The 15,898-nt window shown below is 39.7% G+C and overlaps 1 protein-coding gene across 4 annotated transcripts in view; it reads left to right on the top strand.

Annotated features, from left to right (window-relative positions):
* arhgap24 (Rho GTPase activating protein 24) overlaps window positions 1–12,741 on the top strand; it is a 103,884-nt gene extending 91,143 nt beyond the window's left edge. For all 4 annotated transcript variants that reach the window (XM_026928739.3, XM_026928741.3, XM_026928740.3 and 1 more), the window contains 7 exons: window positions 1,058–1,180; window positions 4,968–5,175; window positions 6,297–6,429; window positions 8,594–8,667; window positions 8,755–8,876; window positions 9,005–10,037; window positions 10,263–12,741. In XM_026928739.3, coding sequence (XP_026784540.3) covers window positions 1,058–1,180; window positions 4,968–5,175; window positions 6,297–6,429; window positions 8,594–8,667; window positions 8,755–8,876; window positions 9,005–10,037; window positions 10,263–10,506 — 1,937 coding nt within the window. In that variant the 3' untranslated portion in view covers window positions 10,507–12,741. The remainder of the gene's footprint in view (window positions 1–1,057; window positions 1,181–4,967; window positions 5,176–6,296; window positions 6,430–8,593; window positions 8,668–8,754; window positions 8,877–9,004; window positions 10,038–10,262) is intronic.
* Window positions 12,742–15,898: the final 3,157 nt, after the last annotated feature.

Below are 15,898 nucleotides of genomic sequence, written 5' to 3'. Positions count from 1 at the left end.
AGCCTAATTGGTCACTGATGATCGCTTTGGCCACGTCTCTGGTGTTGTTTTGGGTTTTTCCTCTGTAATGAAGCTCTGGGTTGGTCTCGCACCGGTTCCCCTTCCATCTTTAGCCTAAAATGTGGTAAAGGTCCAGATACAAACCTGCAGGAGGACATCAGTGTCATGAAGCACTATAATTACCTTCCATGTGCTAAGTGTTTTTATTTCCGTTTTAGGAAACTCGCATATCTTCATAAGTCTTACCCTTTAAAACGTCTCACCTTTACTCTTGTACACAGTTTTATACAGTTTTTTTTTTACAGTACTCAATATTTGATGTGCTAAAAATACTAATTTTGCAATTTTGATCCCTAAAAGTAGTTTAAAAAAAGCCAAAGGAAGACACTCAGTAGAAAGGAATTGAAGCGTCAGTGGGTTTTTTTTTTTTTAATACTGTATCAGAATGGTTATACCTTTAGAAATTAATTTAAGTCATTTCAAACTTTGCAACACTGAATTCCTGACGTTGTTTCTCCCTTTTTTCTTCTGTGTGTGATGTCATGTGCTGCAACATCTATGCTCATTGGTCGGTGAATTTAATAGGAATACCGAAGCTGTTTTGTGTGTAAATGCTGCAGAATCGACGCTGGTTTTCAGTTGGATTGCAGTGAGAAACGAATCAGGATTTTATTATTCAGCCGTTAAGGGACTGAGAACTGCGAGCTGAACTATTGAGCTGAATATCCTGTTCACGCTCTACTTGCCTCATTTTCACCATGAAGTCTTTCTAAACAGTAATTATTGTCGTCTCTGTTATTGACTGAATTATTACACTCGAGATGTTTCGCTTTATCGACCACGGCGCTTCCAGGCCAGAGCACATTCTATCGAGCTGTATTACTGCACAATGAAGTTCTTAGCTGAGAAATCAAATTTGACAAAATTACTTTTTGATAAATGATGGCGCAGTGCTTTGTAGCGGACTCTTGAAGAGCATGTACAGATCGATCCCCGGAAAGTGAATAATTCTACAGGTTAAGAGAGTTTACAGGTGGTTTTTGTTCCGTCTCTGCAGGGGGCGATAGGGAGCGGATGACGTCCAATCATGAGACGTACCTGCTCATGGCCAGCACGCAGAATGACATGGAGGACTGGGTTAAAACCATCCGCAGGGTCATATGGGCCCCGTTCGGAGGAGGTGAGTTGAAACGACATCAAATCATGAAAGTATTTTTTAGTTTTGGTTTGAAATCAAGGTTTGAATGTTTGAGGGAAAATCTGCTTAATTTTCTGTCAACAACTGGAAATTGCTTGATTTTTTTATGATAAATGGATGAAATAATATTGAGACAAAATCAAAAGAATTTTCTCTTATTTTCCCCTCTTTAGAAAGTCCTAGCAGATTTAAAAACGAGTAGAAATAATGTTTTGTTAAGGCCGTCATTAACTACATAACTATTTTAGCTTGTGGAAGTATTTCAGATTTAGTAACAGAAAAATATTAAAACAAATGCACACAAAATAAAACCTCTGAACTGTGAGAAACAGCAAGAAGTACAGAGATGTAATCAAACCTCCCTCCCTAATTTTCCCACAGTGTGAACTGTGTATACTCTGATAGTGTGTGTGTGTGTGTGTGTGACTGACTGTTACAAGCCCTTGTATTGATTTCCTTTACAGCACATATCGTGTTGAGGTTAATGAGTGCGTGTGTGTTTCTAACTTGAGCAGAATACTGTTGCTCTGTTAAAACTCGCAGTCTTTGGTCAGAAGGTGTTGATTAATTTTCTATAACAGCAGCTCTGACAGTAGTGCTGGTGCAAATCACAGGTTTATATTAATGCACTCCTTTTTATATGTTTAATATGTTATCATTTTTATAGTTCTATGTTTGTTATTATGTTCTAGCTTAAAGATAATTCGAGGGTCCCGGGGTGTGTGTGTGTGTGTGTATACACCACATGTATGCTTTTATTTGATTTCCTCCAGGATAAGCATAAGAGTGAGTCCAACAGCAGGACAATAGATGCCTTTGTCTAAATGGATCTGTATGAAATGGCTTGGACATCTCCAAACTCTTGGCAGCACCTGTGTGTGTGTGTGTGTGTGTGTGTGTGCATGGCCATTAATTGCCTGCCATTCAGGCTTATGGAAATAAATAGAAGTGAAAGTCAGAGAGGGCACTCTGCTAATCGCTAGCCTGAGGGCTTGAACAACTTTCATCCAAATCTAAATGCAGAGAGAGAAACAACATCGTATTGAACACTCACGAGGACTTTATCCCGCACTTCAAATCCACAAGACGCAAGCTGGGTAAATGTTCTTTCCTGCCTTTGGACTCCTCCAGGATTCCTCAATATTCCCTATCCTCACAGTTTTACTCCTACACATCAGGAAACTGTTTATTATTGACTGTACTCACAGCATTCTGAAATTTTCCCACATGAAATCAAAAGGTCAAACTGTATAAACTCTAAGGGCGCTTTCACATATGCAGTGTTTCGTTCATTTGAACAGAACTCTGGTTTGTTTTTCTCCTCGTTGCGGTTCTTTTGGCAAGTGAGAACACTGAAATCACACTCTCGTGTGGACCAAAACAGCCGATCCAAGAGCGTCCGAGTTCCGAGACCGGAAAGTCCAACTCTTTCAGAAAGCTTCCTAATCCCTGCCGTATGTTAGGCACATGAGCTTCTCTAAGTGGGAATCTCAGTTTTTATCCGGCTGAGCGACTGAGACAAAAGAGCCGTGCCAGGAGGGAGGCAATGCAGCAGGAAGCTACTTCTTTAATCCCTCTTTTTCTTTTTCCCCTTTAAGTAGATTTGTTAGCATATTCTGCAGTTGAACATGCTAATCGCCGAGAGGAAGCTCACCACATCTGAAATCGCTTTTGAAATACAAGACTCTGATCACTGGGAAGAAGAAAGGACAGTTTGTGACTTCAAGCAATGTGAGAGATAAAGATAATCATACACTATCCAAGAGTTTTGAAAATATTCGGACACTCTGTGCGGTTAGCTGGTGTATTGCGGGAGATTTTGAAAGAAAATTTATTGTGTGCATGACATCACGTGTAAAGTCGAGTGGAGGAAACGATGTTTAAATGAGGATTTCGTGGTGCTGATTGTTTTTGAAAGTTGTCTGATCTTAAAGAGATTCCCAGAAGAGTAAAGCTGACTACACGCATCAACACACATTTAAAAAACATGGCAAATAAAATACGAAATACCAGAAATACTTCTCTGTTTAGACAGATTTAAGGAAGCTGTTCATAAGTCTTGTGGCCTAACATGATTGGTCTACACAGCACTCATGTTTACATAAAGATCACTTAGTGAGTAAACACTGGTTAAGCGTAATGATAATCTAATGAGAAACCCATAAGCTGTGTGGACCTCATGCATGCTCATAGCTCCACACCTCCTCTTCCTTTACTCCCTCTTCCACTGGGGGGCTTTAGTTTTAGTTTGAAGATTGAACAAACTCATAGTTATACACTAATTGGTGAGTGTTTATCAGCGTCAGATAAGAGTCAATGCAGAGAATTCAGGAAGGCACTGGGTATCAGACTCTGCCTTTGTATGTAGTATCTTGCATCCGGACTATGGAAAGTCTCAGTTCTTATCTCACACCTGGACGTCTCCTCCCTGGAGCTCAGGAGCCTGAATGGTTCCATTCATGACCGGTCTGTACCATTCACAAGATGTATCCTCGCTCATTTAGGTTGAAATCAACTTTCCAACATAATATAGTGACTTCATACAATTTTCAGCCACGTCTGTAAAGTTTGTGATACTGGGAAATAATTTTGGGAAATTTTAAGTATACTGGGATTTACAAATGCATTTCCTGCCCTATTTCCATATACAATGGTTATTCCATAAGTGACTTTCAATTTCCTGGGAATCACGCTGTAGAGGCCAAAGTGATCTGCATAGTTTGCTTAGACCCTGGCCTGTACTACTTCCCAAATTGCCTATTCATTAAGGCAAATATTTTGCTAATTTAGTTTCGTCCACCATGGCCTACAAATGAAAACATTTATTCAAGCTCCTGAAAGGAAGTTAAGATAAAATGAAATTAAAGTCATAATAATTACATAATGGACTCAATGCCACTGGCTAGCTGCTAAGCATCTCTGGTACATTATACGTTGCATGTATTTGTGGAGGCTTTCATCCAGTCTGCCTGGTTTTGCCGTCAATAAACAGCAGACAAATCAGCATACTTGCCTGTATTGAAATTATGATCGACCAGCTGTCTGTCTCTCCCTCTTACTGTGTCTACCCTCTTTCAGGCATTTTACAGTCTGAAATCAAATTGCATTAAATTATGGAATTACATAACAGGCCTTTCAAGTGTTATTCACTGCCACACTGGACCTGTGGGTCGCATCTGGCATATTGCATTTATGACATTTATGTATTTCCATTACCGTCTGATCTATACAGCAATTGTTTGTCTTTCAGTATGGCAAGGAAATCCACAAAAACCTTGCAATCTGGACTTAAAATATTCTGGAGCAAATTTCCAGAACTCAGATTCTCTTAACAACCTTCATCATTTATTCGAGAGTTGTTCTAAGGAATGAGTTCTTGATTTTTTTTCTGAATGACTTTCACTCATTTTTTCAACCATTTTGAGTGACTGTTGTTATTTATCATGATGAACGCCACCTAGAGGAAACCCAATCAACTAACATGACTAACTGTTTAGTTTTTTTTTTTGTCTGTGGCATAATTTTATATTTTTATTCAAGCATGCTACGGATAATGTCCATCACGTCAAATTTACTCGTTGGATAGTCAGATATTAAAAAACAAGATTTGTTGTAGTGGGAATTCAGATGATGGAATTCTGAATATTAAGGTTTGGGGGTACAAATTTTCAGCTCCAGCTACCTCCAGCTACTATAATAATAATATAACACTGTTTATCTGAGACATTTCAATTTCAATAACCCATATGCTGCACTTCTACTGTTTCAGGTATTTTCGGTCAAAAGCTGGAGGAAACGGTGCGGTACGAGCGCCGGTACGGGAATAAGCTGGCCCCCATGCTGGTGGAGCAGTGTGTGGATTTTATCCGACGCTGGGGGCTGCAGGAGGAGGGTCTATTCCGTCTCCCCGGGCAGGCCAACCTCGTCAAAGAGCTGCAGGACGCCTTCGACTGCGGAGAGAAACCAGCCTTCGACGGGTGAGCATGTACAGGCTTATCCCAGCTTGATATAACCCCTAGCCAAGGGGGTGGGAAGGCAGTAAGCGCTTAAAATACACAAAGCATATACATAATTCAAAATCCAGACATAACAAAACACAAACAGAAACCTCACTGATAAAGAATCTAGCTTAGATGAACATTTTAGCAGAGACTCAAATTTGAATCCAAGCTAGAGTCACTGCTAGCATGAACTGTTAGGTGTTTGCTTAGTCTTTGGTTGTTGAAGTTGTTCTTTCAGTGCCAACTATAAACATTATATAGTTAAAATGGTAACTAAAAATATGCTAAAGGAACACTTTCGAGTGCATGAGGATTGCAAGCTTTTCATAAACTCAAACTTATACGATACAAATAGCTAAGTTCGGAAGACTAGACGCTATCTACACCACTAACGTCTCAGAGTTCTGTCACAGTTTATGTCTTTCCAGTAAACATGGCTGTATCAGAAACAGCATGTGAGAGCCTAATTTTAGAATTCTTCATGCTGATGTCTGCAGACTGTCAAAATTTTGTGCAGTTCAGCCACTTTCACGTCTGGCACAAAGCAGTCAAAAGCTTCCACTCAGTGCATCGTTCCTTTTCTGTAAAAAAGTGGCGAAATTAGATTTTATGTGTTTTGTAGGGATCTTAGCTTCGGATTTGATGGATTATAGTATAATCATTGGCAGTAATGTACTGTGAGCTTTCTGTGTACTTTTAATGGTGTACAACACATGGAATGAAAAAGCAGCAAATGTTATGGCTGTCAATTATTTTTAATTAGCAATTAATCAAAGTGACAGATTTTTTTCTCATGACGGTAGCGCAGGATTCAATACGGTATCGCTAACAAGGTCAAGACATTGGTATCCCGACAGCAGATTCTCTGTCTTCTTGCTTTTTTAGCGTCAGTAGAAAATGAGACACGCTGCATATTTAACAGTTCATATTTAGACGCTGTGAAAAGGATGCGAGCCGTTTCACGCCTCTGAGAAATGTTATTCGGAGTGGTTATTATTCCATGCACCATATGCCCATTTTATCACCTCCTCTTTATCCCTCTGGCTTTTCCATTTAATATTTGATTGTTACTTTATTCTTTGTTTTTCTCCGTGCAGTAATACCGACGTGCACACAGTGGCATCTCTGCTGAAGCTCTATCTGAGGGAGCTTCCTGAACCCGTGATCCCCTTCTGCAAGTACGACGAGTTCCTGGCCTGCACCAAACTGTTTAGCAAGGACCAGGAAGCAGTGAGTGTCAGTCTAAAGGCTGTATAGCCCCGTGTTCACATGAGCAAGCGATAAAGTGACGGGCGATCGTTCATTTTCTGTGTACATGTGCGACACACAGCCACGATTTCAGCGACAGCAACAACGACAAGTGACATTTTCTCAATTCCATGCAAATTAGGTCTGATGCTCTGATGTGACAAATCAAATGCTTCCTCATTTTAAAATCTGCTGTATATTTGCCATGAAGACAATATGTCACTTCCATCCTTTCTCATTCTCTGTCCTTTCTGGCAATCGTATGCGACTCAGCATATCACTGTCGCCCTGCAGTCTTTTCATTTTTTCATTTCTTATCCCTCTATCCTGCTCTTGCTCTGAGGCTTAGACCATGGAAAGTGGAAATGCTTTCACTGCGACTTTCAGCTTCACCTTTCCCTCTCCCGCTGTGATCCGTCACTCGGCCTGCCCGAGGCTCCGGAGAGTTTCAGAGCGCAAATGTAATCAAAGTGCACTAGATTCAGTTCGAGTGCTAGCCCGAGTCCATAAAGGAATGCTTACTTTTTCTTTTACCTCATATTTTTGAGACATGCCCTTTAGAGTTTTAGAAGCAGGAGTTTTTGTAGAAAGTTTAAAAATGATGTTATTGTGGAGAACTAAAAAAAAAAAAAAGAAAAAACATATCGACCATGATAAACTCTGCAATACGAGACTCCATTAAAGTCGGAATATCGATTTCTGTATTTCATCTCACGTTAGCTTGATAAATGATACACAGGCTAATAATAATGAAATGGAAGAAGTCTAGTATTGAATAATTACCGTGCAAATACAATCCCTGAACATGGTCAAGTGGAACAGTAGGGGTGAGAGACATGACCAAATTTTATGGCCAATGTTTTGTGACAGAATATTTTTTAAAATCATATTACAATACTTGAGCACTGTTGATAGTACACGATATGCAATGCAATATCAAAACCTTGGAATTATTAATAAACCCTTGGAAAAGATTTTATCTGACTTTTTGTGGAAAAAAAGAACAAATGTTATAAATCTTATCAATATTTTACACCAAAATATTAACTAAAAGTATGAAAAAATCTTTATGGCTCTAACTTTGGCTGACTTTTGCCAAAAAAATTATCAAGAGCACAGTGATAAGATATTATAAGAAACTTTATGTTGCGATTTTATTCCAAATTTACAAATTTAATGAAGAAATGAAGAGAAAATGAATCTGGTACAAAATTATATGTCCAACTGGCACTATACTGATATCCGTGAAACTCAGAAAACGCTAACTTACAACGTTAATGTATCACAATATTAATATATCGCCTTATTGCTCATCCTTGTGGCACAGCACTTACAGCAGATTTATATTATATCTCATTTATATTGTATCCTATCTCAGAATATTAATGATTTTACAACTGTTCAAGTTCAGCATGGCATTATTGCATCAATTGTTTTTCATATATGATGCTTTATTTTTTCTAGCAACTGCTGTAACTATAATAAAGAGTCAAATAAAGACTAGTTAAAAAGTGTACTAGTACTATGAAATTATAATAATCATTTATTTTTACAGCACATTTTGGTCACAAAGTGTGTATAAAGAGAATGAGTCAGATCATTCTGTAGTTCACCTGTAAGAGTCGACTCTTTCGGCTCCCAAATGAATCATTGTCATTTTTTTCTAACCTGTACAAAGTTTGCAATATTTTGACTGGTGATTGTTCCTCTTTGTGTAACTATGGCTGAAATTGTTCAATGAAATCTTATCTTATCTCCTTTCTAAGTAACAGTGCAATGGATCCTTCCACAAACACAGCTAAGAGTCAAAAACACGTCATATTTCATACTAACAAACAGCTCACATGCTGAAAAGAAGATTACTTAATTAAGATTAAATTACACTGCAAGAGTAACTGCATTGCTCACGTCTGCCAACAACAACAACAAAAAAGGCTCATATATGTGAATCAACTCTTCATTCTCTCAGATAAAAGACCTGATTCAATGAGTCGACTCAATTTTGAACGATGTGTCCCGATACAGGGAAACAACAAATGTATTTTTTCCACAGGAGGATTATCTAAGGAATTTTAAGGATGTAATTTGTAGTCCCAAAAGTACATTTTTTAATAAAAATGACCTCTTTATCTCTTTCCTTTTCCAGGGAATGAAGGAATTAAGGAGACAAGTGGAAAGTCTACCTCTAGTCAACTATAATCTGCTAAAATACATATGCAGGTATCCAGCATCATATATATTTCAAATAATTTCACATTTTTTTAATATCTCTCTCTCTTTTGATTAAAACTGATTTTTTCCCTTCAGGTTCTTAGATGAAGTACAGTCTTACTCAGGAGTGAATAAGATGAGTGTGCAGAACCTGGCTACGGTCTTCGGTCCGAATATTCTGAGGCCCAAAGTCGAGGATCCTGTGGCTATAATGGAAGGTAAAGTGCTGCAGAAGCAAAATTAATGCCAAAAAATCTAAAAGTGGTAGAATATGATTTAAATCCACAAGGTTAGGGTCAACAATTTTGCCTTTTTTTTGCTTTGACCTTGTCTTTGGTTTGTGTAGGTGCAGTTCTGGTGCAGCAGCTCATGGCCGCTCTCATCGGCCAGCACGCCGTTCTCTTTCCCCCGGACGAGGACAGTCCTGGTGCTCTTGAGTCGTGCAACAACAACAACGATCCCCTGAAACGCTCCACCACTGGACAACTGCAAAATAAAGAGAATAACAACACCGCTAGCGTCCGTCAGTGCACTTGGGAGGCGCCTGACTCTCCCGGACGGGTCTCTCTGGATAACGGCTCACCTCGTTCGGGCAGCCCAAGAAATGTTCCTACTGTGCCGCGCTTTGAAGTGACCCGAAGCCCTCCTCTGACTGTAAAGAAGAACCCGGCGTTCATCAAAGGCAGCGGCATTGTCACCAACGGCTCCTTCAGCTCGTCATCTTCATCCTCAGCAGAGGAAAAGAGTCCGACCCTGGTGGGTACGGGTACGCTACAGATGCGTCGCACTGGCGCACTCAAATCTTCAGGTACCAAGATGGGTGTGCAGAATGGTGGAGTGAGGATGGGCGTGTGCAGCACGGACATTGTTAATGGGTCCCTGAATAGCCGAAACGGACTTTGGTCTCCTCCTGGAGGTGTGACGCTGCGGGAGGTCAAAGGCCGTGATGCAGAGCAGCAACAGAACCGCCTCTCGACGTATGACAATGTTCACGTACAGCAGACGCCATGCTCACCGGGACAGCCATGCACGAGCAACAGCTGTGAGGACAAGCAGAGCGTGGACAGCGCCACCTGGTCCACGTCGTCCTGCGAGATCTCGCTGCCGGACGTCTCTGCATCGTGTCGCTCGTCCACTACTACATGCCCCGAGCAGGACTTTACCTTTGAGGACCCTTTGCTGGACGAGGGAGAGAGGAGGAACGCTAATGCTAACACCAATGCCAATGGCGGAGGTCGAGGCAGCAGGGGGACGAGCAGCAGTGAGAACAGCGAGGTGGCATTTCCTATGAGCGGACACAGCGCCCTCCACAGTCTGGTGGCCAGTCTGAAGCAAGAGATGCTCAAACAGAAGAGCGAGTACGAGACCAGAGTAAAGAGGTGAGACTATTTACGTTATTTTTATTTAACACTAAGTAAGACATTACATAAGGAATAAAACACTGTGTGTGTGTGTTATAGAAAAATAACACACCGATGAGGTGGAGTGATGAAGCGGAGTTACTGTCAAGCATGTTTAATAGAATATTAGGCCACAACCATTAGGACAGTTCAGCTGCTGTTAGAGTGTTTTAACGCATTTCTATCCTCATTAAAACATTACAGTCTGGAGCTGCGTAACGTGGACCTGGAAGCTGAGTTGGTGAACCTGCATGAGGAGCTGGAGCAGGAGCGCAAGAAGTACACGATGGTAGAGATCAAACTGCGTAACGCAGAGCGCGCCAAAGACGACGCCGAGAAGCGCAATGAGATGCTGCAGAAGGAGATGGAGCAGTTCTTCTCTACCTTCGGAGATCTGACCGCTGATCCTCGCAGGCCAGAAAGAGCCAACACCATCTGGATCCAGTGAGCAGGACTAGACCAAGAACTGGATACCTGGACGGGGAAATCTGGGAATGTGTAGGCTTCAAATGTGACCAATCTGTCAAAAAGGAAGCCCATTGAGCCAAAATGTGAAAACTGGACCAGCCAGTAATGGCATAATAAGATTGTAACAGCGGGAGAACAGGTGGGGGAGCTGGAACGTACCATTTGGATCCAAGAAAGGAGTCGGAGGTTCTTTGGAAGTGAAGTTTGATCCCTGTAAAAAAACAGGGACAACTAGAGAATGTTTCTTTACCCAAAGAAGGATGTAAGAGAACTGTTGAAGACTGTTGCATTATGGGTTATTGAGCTTTTTAATAGACTAGAGCTTTACATGAAGAAGAACCAAGAATGTCGCATCTTCATTTGTGATCCAACCAAATCATGTCCTTGATCTCTGTTCCCTTGTTCCGTGTCATTGTGTACTCTGTGTATATAAAGCAAAGCAATGTTGAAGAATTTTGAAGCAAAGCAGATGTATGTATAAAAAGCAAACTGAAATATTTTAATGTATGTCTGATATTTAAACTGAGGATTATTGGTGTGTCACATTTTTTATACCAAGCTTTAGTCTTGCACTTAGCGTTTTTCTGGCCAATATGGTACTGAAACTCAAGCTGATGCTGTTTTTTTCCAGGCTCCATTTTGGATTCACACGTACTGGATTTGGCCCATGACCAAAAGCATGGAGAAGAAACTGTACATGTTTTAGAACATCTGGTAAACACTGTGTAGGTAACAGTCACCTCTCATGACAGCCTTTTCTTTACTGAGAAATGCTAACAGTCAAATTGAGGGTCAAAGGTTACCCAACTGGGCATGTGCTGATACTCAGCTTTTCATATATCGTTTGTTACAAAATCAATCAAATTATCCCCAAATTTATACACAGTTTGTGTCTGATGTTTGCTTCTTTAATTTTGCACTAAAGGTATGGGACTGATGTAGGTAACAAATATCAGAAATCTGTTTCGCTCAAAATCATATAGTTTTTAGTCTTTTCAGTGAATTGAGTCATTTATGTTCATTCGAATTAAATAATTAATTGAGATCGATTTTCTGATTCCTTCCATTGCAAAATTTTTTTTGCACAATGTTCAAACATTAGTTCCCTGAATGTGAGAGGAGAGAATCTTGGTCATGAAAGATTCTCTCTGATTCACTGATTCAAAGATTCACTGATTCAAACCCCAACCCACTGAACAAGAGCAGCAAATCTCTCTCATGAGCAAAAGATTCACTGATTCATACACTGAGCCCTTGAATATCAGAGGAGAGAACCTTGGTAAATGCCTGAAAGATTCACTGATTCGAACAATGACCCACTGAGCAAGAGATGAGCAAACCTCTGTCATGACTGAAAGATTCACTGATTCAAACCCCAACCCAAGTGGAGTGAATCTCAGTAATGACCAAAAGATTCACCGATTCAAATACAGACCAGCTGAATGTGAGTAGTGTGAATCTCAGTCATGACTGAAAAGATTCACTAATTCAAGAGGCACAGAAGTAGCTTTGCCATACTTACAGACTCAGAGAGATACAGATATAATGTAAACCTGCATAAAATATGTTTATAATCATGTTTTAAGGCTATTTACTGATGCTGGAGTCAGTCAGGAATGACTCATTGCATGGCTGTGATCAATTCATTCACCTTAGTCTAAAAAGTCTAAAAAGTCTAAATCATTTGCAAATGTGTCTCTGTGTTTGGACTTTTTTTGGTAGCTTTTGATCATTACTTAACTTTTCATCAGGGTTTACAATACTGTTATAATATTGTATCCTACATTCCTGGGAAATTACAACATTTTGTAATGTTATTCAAATTTTATGGACTTGGATACATTTCAAAACTTCTCCAAGGGCATCCAGCAAAATGAGACGAAATGTGGAATGTGCCAAACAGCTGTCCTCATGCTATCTGCCCAGTGAGACAGACTTAAACTCGGGAAAACAAAGGCTGCTCAGAAACCTTCCAACTGAAAAGAACACAAGGGGGAATAACGATGTAATGTGAGTTGAATTTCATGATTTGTCGTAGTCCTGATTACCAGCACATGCCCAACAGCAAAACATCATATTCATTCATGCTTGTATGGAATCTCTTCATCCTGTATGTGTTTTCAGGTGCATTTTATTCCACCTTCTCTCAACGCTTTATTGAGCCTACTGTAGCCACAGACACTCTGTACAATGCAAATTAAATTATGTGACCTTACTTAAACGTGAGACTTTATTTTTTATTATTAGCCATAATGGATGTGTTCAGCTTCCCAGAAGGTCGTGGGTGGTCCGAGTGTATATTTGTAGAGACAAATTGAAGGTTTTTGTTAAGGACATCCTCCAGCACATGTCAGAAGTCTTAAATTTTCCAATGAAAGTAAGATGTTGCAACATATGAAGTTTTTTTTTTGAGTTTGAATTATAACATTCATATCACTTAGGAATAACCGTAATAAGCACCTTTCAGCTGAAAAAAAAAGCTCATGTCAACATCGAGTCAGAAATTTGTCATCTTTCTGACAGCTTCAATTTCTCTGATCTAACCAAAGGCAAATGGCTAGATGAACATGACATGTGTTCAAGGAAACAGAATCTTATAATCTTGCTTCGGTTGTGTTAAACATTAGGAAGGGATGTGCCAATGTTTAACGTGAGCTGCACTTTACATGAATGGTGGCTAATGTAGGATAAAAAACTACAGCTTTGGTCAGACTTTCTTCAGGACTGGATGGGATTGGTCAAACTTTGTGCAGGAGTTGGGGGGCAGGTCAGACTTTCTGTAGGAGTGGGCGGGACTGTTCAGACTTTCTGTAGAACTGAGCAGGATTGGTCAGATTTTGTTCAGGACTGGGCAGGAATTAAATAAATAAATAAAACAGTTCTGCGCTCTCCTCTAATTTGATGTATATCAGTAGAGTAAATATAATATTATAGGCCACTAAGAGATTCTAACCATAAGCTGAACCTCACATGGAGCTGTCTGTTTATTATATACTGAATATATGTATCAGTGATGAAGCTCATTAATCGCTCTAGCACTCTTTTCCACCAAACCGCCGCAATCATAAGCCCCCTTCCTACTCCTCTTCCCCCTCTCAAGACCTGAAAAAAGCTTTGGTATAGAACTGTATAGAAAGCAGGGAATCAGTCATCTTTTCATCCAAGACCCCAGAGAAGAGCTTGTTGTCACACTGACTGTTCAGGACTTGAGGAATGCATCATCTCAAAAAAAAAAAAAAAAAAAAAAAAAACCTCTCTCTGCACCTTTCACTCACAGATAATAGGCTTAGAGCAGCCTGACAGCGAATGACTGGTCTGCGAGTTCCCCTCTGAGCTATTACAGAAGGGAAAGGATCCAGGAATATTTTCACACCACGCTTGATCCAAAGAACACAAACCCAAGTGTACATAATGGCATTTATTTGTGCAAGGATAGTCCTTTGTCGTGTATTCTTTGGCTCGAGTTCTGTTTCCTTTCTGTTTTTGAATGGGAAAAGGCTCAAAAGATGGCGGCGTCCTGCTGGAGGCAACAGAACGATTCAAATTAAAAAGGGCTTCGTTAACACCATGGGAAGGGATTTCTGCTAGTTGAAAGAAGGAGCCATGGGCAGGCATCCTATATGCCTTGGCTTACTTGGAGCTGAAAATGCAATCAAGTACATAAAAAAGCCTTGTTTACAGCCACAGGGGGTAAGATTTTGGAACGTCGCCCTCTCTGGTTGAAAAATGATATTGCAAGTTACTTACAGACAAACATTTTGTAATGTCAGTTATACTGCATTCTTCCTCCATGATGTAAATGTTAAGTATGTGTGCCAAACTGCATAATGCACATACAGTAGTCACTTAACGTTAGCTAGTTAGCTCAAATATAACCCAGAGAGTGGGCTGAATGGAAGGCTCCGTGCATTTCTAGATCAAGCTCACAGCTAGCACAATAACTTTGGCTAGCTAGCAAAAATATACTATACAGACCCAAACTATAAAGCTAGGTTGTTGCTGATTTGTGTTTTTTTATTACCTGATCTGTGTTTTTTTCTGTATTTTGTTCTCTAATCTGTCAAAAAGACACAGCCCATGTAGTGTTAGCATGATATTTAGCTAGCTAAAGTACCACACCAGAGGATAAAAAGACAGAACAGGCAAGCAAACACTCTCGATGAATCAATCTTGGCCTATATAATGGAGCTTGAAATAAATAAATAAATAAAATAGACAAACTCACCAACACCTCCCCGTAGTCACTCCTGTCAATCATAAATTCCCTAGGTCAACAATTTCCCTACTACAAACTCCACAGTAGGGATAAGTTAGCTGAATGTCATCTACCATTCACTCGCTTTCCACCAAATTAGAGAAGAAATAAATTCCTTAACTGTTCAGCATGAAAGAAGCTAATAGTTGCTTTATTTTCCCTCTCTCTCTTCTGACTGGCTGTAACTCCATCCAGTCACTGTGTAACCAGACTTTTTTCATGCCTGAAGTTGGGTTGTGATGACGTTTGATGTATCTGAGCTGGTATATGACGCATGTGTACAAATTTCCAACCAATTTCTGATCTGACCCGCACTGACACAGCTCTGACTGTGAATTATACTGGCATACAAATATATTTATTTTAATTTCCATTATATTTTGCAGGATTATTATTTGACAGTAAAAAAGGGCTTAAAATCCATTTTGGTGAAACAGATAAGTAAATTTTATGAGCTACCATGCTGAGAGCTAATGGTGTGTTTCTGTATAATTTATATGAATAATACAGGGAGCAGCAATGCAGCATTAGTCTAACAGAGGCATTTGGCTGATTGTGCTGTAATTACAGCATTCATGAGGCCATGTTTTTGAGTTCACTTCAAGGGTAACAGCTGGTCTGAGTCATTTTCCCTTGATTTATCCCAGGAGCTAATTAAACCAAAAGAACAAGACCGATTTACATTTAAAACATCCTCATTATAATAGCATGGGGGGAAAAAGTGAAGACCAGTGAACTAAAAAGGTCAAATTGGTATGAATTAATCTAAATGGATTTTGTTTTTTAATTTGATTTCTGGTGCTGATAAAAGAGCAAATATTATTCATAACACTTTAACCAAACATTCATTAGTTCATTCATTCATTGGAGAGCCAACACACTTAACACGTTGAATTGTGCATTTTACAGATAGTGTCATTGTGTGGGAAATAATGGGGTTAATTCTAAAATACTTCTGTTTGGTGGAGACCAAATATAGTTAACACTGGGCTGAATTTAAAATATGATAACTGTACAATCTAATATCACAGTTTCAGTACATGGTATCTGCTGTCGATTGGCATTAAAGGAAAACGCCACCCTGAAATCTGTTTATATTGAAATATTTGTGATGTGT

The sequence above is a fragment of the Pangasianodon hypophthalmus genome, chromosome 15 (assembly GCF_027358585.1).
Source record: "Pangasianodon hypophthalmus isolate fPanHyp1 chromosome 15, fPanHyp1.pri, whole genome shotgun sequence".
NCBI lineage: Eukaryota > Metazoa > Chordata > Actinopteri > Siluriformes > Pangasiidae > Pangasianodon > Pangasianodon hypophthalmus.
The sequence above is the reverse complement of the archived record's forward strand: the minus strand, read 5'-3'. Positions and strand labels throughout refer to the sequence as shown.